General features: G+C 31.8%; 1 protein-coding gene across 1 annotated transcript in view; it reads right to left on the minus strand.

Annotated features, from left to right (window-relative positions):
• Window positions 1–5,000, minus strand: part of LOC147470187 (uncharacterized) — a 16,825-nt gene that overhangs the window by 7,425 nt on the left and 4,400 nt on the right. The window contains exons 2-5 of the mRNA XM_086545649.1: window positions 2,253–2,321; window positions 1,942–2,093; window positions 1,537–1,739; window positions 616–705 (exon numbers count right to left, since the gene is read on the minus strand). Of these exons, the coding sequence (XP_086401775.1) occupies window positions 616–705; window positions 1,537–1,739; window positions 1,942–2,093; window positions 2,253–2,321 (514 nt within the window). The remainder of the gene's footprint in view (window positions 1–615; window positions 706–1,536; window positions 1,740–1,941; window positions 2,094–2,252; window positions 2,322–5,000) is intronic.

A 5,000-nucleotide genomic window follows, 5' to 3' on the forward strand; every position in this document is an offset into this window, starting at 1 on the left:
GATAAAATATTTATTGGTGATATTCTATAACATCTGTCACAAACCATGTATCTATTTGATACACACGAACAGCTCGATCAACCGTTTATTAATATTCTATAATATTTGTTATTTCTCGCACATTCACTCTTGCTTTGTATGGTATATCTGAGCAGAGCTTTAGCTCGTTTAGCTGCACCACTTACTTCTTAGACGGTAGAGACCTCGGAGTCCCTCCCAGACAGCTTCGGCAATCTAGAATGTGTCCTGGCTTTCGGAATCCAGTTGTTAAGAACTGCTCTGTCGATGGCTGTGGCCTCGGGGTGAAGCAATGGCAAAGTTGGAGTAATCGATGAGAAATCTTAGTTATTCTTAAGTAGCTTGCAAGCAGTGCCATATGTCTCGATGCCACGTGTCAGGTCGAAGCAGAGCGCAAATATTGCAGATTTTGGTGTCAAGCACTGAATGTGACTTTAGAGATTTTGTTCCAGGCAAATGGAAAACCTGTTCGATATATATATATATATATATATATATATATATATATATATATATATATATACATATATATACATAATATATATACATATATATATATATATATATATATATATATATATATATATATATATATATATGTGTGTGTGTGTGTGTGTGTGTGTGTGTGTGTGTGTGTGTGTGTGTGTGTGTTTGCGTGCTTGTGTGTGTATGTGTGTGTGTGTGTGTGTGTCCATATATATATGTATATGCATATGTATATGTGTATGTAAATATATATATATATATATATATATATATATATATATATATATATATATATATATATATAAATAGATAGATAGATATATAGATAGAGAGATAGATAGATAGAGAGAGAGAGAGAGAGAGAGAGAGAGAGAGAGATGAATACGTAGATTGGTAAACAAACAGATCGACTGTAACTTTTATGATAGCGCTCGGGAAATATATATCAAGAATTATATAAATCATGAAACGATTGTCTAGAAACAAAAACTTTGCTGATGTCTTCTAAATTGATAGAACATAAAAGAAAAACATTTAATCAAATGAAACAAATACTAAGGATATCAAAAATGGAAAGTATGGATTCTGATTTCCAATGCAAAGGAATGTAACTTTCCTTCAATACGCTTCTGCGAATACTCATTCAGATGCACTTCAATGGACATCAGACGAAAGATGGAGGGGGAGGCGTAAAGGCAAGGGCACAGCAGACGTGGAAATCTTAGCATGGTACACTGAAAGCTCTGGGGGAGGCCTTCTTCCTTAACTCTCAACATTTTTGGGAAATACCGACTCTTATTAAGTGTATCTTTAAATCCGTCTTCGAATAATGGTTCATATACTCTCTATTTTGACCTTCTATTGAGTTCTTTACACACACACACATACACACACACACACACAAATATATATATATATATATATATATTATATATATATATATATATATATATATATAATATATATTTAATAATGATATATACAGATATATATATATATTAATATATATATAATATATATATATATATATATGATGTGTGTGTGTGTGTTTGTGTTTTTGGTGTGTAAGTGTGTGTGTGAGTATGTGTGGGTGTGTGTGTGTGTGGTGTGTGTGTCTGTGTAGTAAAGTGTGTGTGTGTGTGTAGTGTATGCGTGGTTGTGGGTGATAATAGTGTGTGTGTGTGTGTGTGTGAGTGTGTGTAGTGTGTGTGTAAGTGTGTGTGTGTGTGTATGTGTATGCTTGTGTGTGTATTTATATATAGATATATATATATATATATAAATATTCATTATATATATAATATATATATATATATATATATAATTATATATATATATATATTATATATATATATATTAATATATATATAAATATCATATATATTATATATATATATATATATAGATAATATATATATATATTGATTTTTATGTCGTGTGTGTGTGTGTGTGTGTGATGGTGTGGGTGTGTGTGTGTGGGGGTGTGTGTGTGTGTGTGAGTGTTGTGTGTGTGTGTTTGTGTTTTGCGTGTGTGTTTGTGTGTGTTTGTGATTGTATGTGTGTGGGTGTGTGTGGGTGGGTGAGTGTGTGTGGGGGGGGGGGGGGGGGGTGGGGGGGGGGGGGGGGGGGGGGGTAGGGGGGGGGGGGCAGGGGGGGGGGGTGGGGGGGGGCGGGGGGGGTGGAGGGGAAGGGGGTGGCGGGGGGGGTGGGGGTGGGGGGGTGGGGTGTGGGTGGTGTGTTTTATGTATGTATGTGTGTGAGTCGTGCTGTGTGTGTGTGTGTGTGTGTGTGGTGTGAGTGTGTGTGTGTGTGTATGTGTTTGTCTTTGTGTGTGGTTGGTTGTGTGGGTTGGTTACTGTGTGTGTGTGTTTCAGTGGGGGTGTTTGAGTGGGTGTGAGTATTTGTCATTATCTCTCTCTCTATCCACTCTCTAACTCTCTCATCAACTCTCTGGTGTGAGTGTGAGTGTGTTTGGTGTGTGTGTGGTGTGTGTGTGTGTGATGAGTGTGTGTTGTGTTGTGTGAGAGTGTTTGTGTGATGTGTGTGTGTGGAGGTGGTGGTGGTGAGTGTGTGTGTTGTGTGTGTGTGGAGTGTGTGTTTGTGAGTGAGTGTGTTGTGTAGTGTGTGTGTGTGTGTGGTGTGTTGAGTTGGGGGCGGGGTTGAGTGAGTTTTTGTGTGAGTGTGTGTGTGTGTGTGTGTGTGTGTGTGTGTGTGTGCGAGTTAGAGAGTTTGTGAGTTGGTTGTGTGGTGTGGGAGGGGGTGTGTGTGGTGTGTGTTGTGTGTTGTTGTTTGTGGTGCGAGTGTGTGTTGTGTGTGTGTATGTGTGTGTGGTGTGATGGGGTGTGTGAGGTGGAGAGTGTGGTGGGATTGTGAGAGTAGTGTAAGTAGTGCGTGAGTCTTGTGTTAGTGGGTGTGTTAGTGGGAGTGTGTGTATGTGGACTGTGTGTTTGGTGTGTGGGTCTTTGTGTCAGTGTGTCTGTGTGTGTTGGTGAGTGTGTATGTGTGATTGTGTGTATGAGTCTGTGTGTGAGGTATTGAGGGTGATTGAGTCTGTGTGTCCATGGTTTGTGGGTGAGTGTGTGTTGTGTGTGTTTGTGAGTGAGTGTGGATGAGTGTGTGTGTGTGTGTGGGTGTGTGTGTCTGCTTTTAGAGTGAGTGAGTGTGTGTGTGTTATGTGTGTGTGTGTGAGTGAGAGGATAAGAGAATGTTTTTTTTGCAGTTATTTGGTGTGTCTGTTGTGTGTGATTTAGATTGTTAGAGTGTTTTGTGTAGTTGAGTTTGGGTGTTTGTGTTGTTTGTTTGAGTAGGTGTGTGTGAGTGTGTGTTAGTGTGTGTGTGAGTGGTGTGTGTGTGAGTGTGTCGATGAGTAAGTGGTTGTTAGGAGACTCATAATTTGGGTGGGTTGAGTGTCTGTCTGTTGGGTAGGGTTTGGGTCTTGATAGGTTGTAATACATTAGGCGCGTTTTTGAGTGTTGGTGGGTGGGAGGTGGGTGTGTGAGTGTGTGAGGTGTGTTGGTTTGAGTGAGTTTGTTGGATAGTGGTTTTGTGAGTGTGTGTGTGAGAGTGAGTTGTGTGTTTGTTAGTGGTGTGTGTTATGTGTCTGGGTGTTTTTTCTGTTAGTGTGTGTTTTCTGTGGGTGGTGGTGTGAGGGAGAGGTGGTAAATTTAAATGGTCACTCCTCACTCTCTCTATCCTATCTCTCTCTCTCTCTCTATATCTACATCTCTCTTAGGAGAGTGTGTTTTATGATATATATATATATTATTTATATAATTTATAGATATATATATGTTTACCTTTTATATAGATATATAATATGCTTGTATATATTTATTTTATATATATATATATATATATTATTTTATATAAAATATATATATTTAGTATACATACATTTATACATATATAATTATATATAATATATATTATATATATTTTTATATTTAGATTATAATATTATTTATATATATATACTTGTATACCATGAAGTATTATATTTTTTATATATATATAATATTATTTATATTATATTTTTAGTTATATATTAATATATTTATAAATATATCTATATATTATATATATAATATATTTAGTGTAGTATATATATATATATATATTGTATGTATGTATTTAAATTTATATATGTATATATAAATATTATTCATTTATATATATCATATATATATATATATATATATTTTATATATATATTTGTATTATATATATGTATATACATATATTATATATATATAATATAATATATATATATATATTTATTTATATATATATATATTTATTTATATATATAAATGTAGGTACATATATTTATAATATAAATATATATATATATATATATATATATATTATATATAATATATATTTATATATATGAATCAATAAAACATCATTATATATGTATATGTTATGATATGTATATTATGTATATATATATATATATATAATATATATATAGATATTATATATATATCATGTAGGTTACATATATATATATATAAATATATTATATATATATAGATATATATATATTTATATATATATATATTTATTTATTATATATATATATATATATATATATTGAATCACAAAAAACACAAAAAAACGTGCACAACTAATGAGGTTTTCCTTTGCAATTTGTGGCCAAAGAAAAGTGTGTTTATTAATTCTAAATATTTAGATTTATTTATATATTTATATATATATATTATATATTATATATATTTATATATATTTATATGTATATATATAGTTATATTTATATATAGATATTTAGTATAATATATATATTTATTAATGTAATGTATAGTCTGTAATATATATTTTTATATATATATATAATATATATATATATTTAGATTATATTTATATATAATTTATATTTATATAATAGTATATATGATATATTATATATATATTATATATATATATAATATATAAATATAATTGATATTTATATATCTAGATAGATTAGTTTTTTA

This window comes from Penaeus japonicus, unplaced genomic scaffold (genome assembly GCF_977035675.1).
Source record: "Penaeus japonicus unplaced genomic scaffold, GWHDUDI00000001_assembly GWHDUDI00000016, whole genome shotgun sequence".
NCBI classification, from domain to species: domain Eukaryota; kingdom Metazoa; phylum Arthropoda; class Malacostraca; order Decapoda; family Penaeidae; genus Penaeus; species Penaeus japonicus.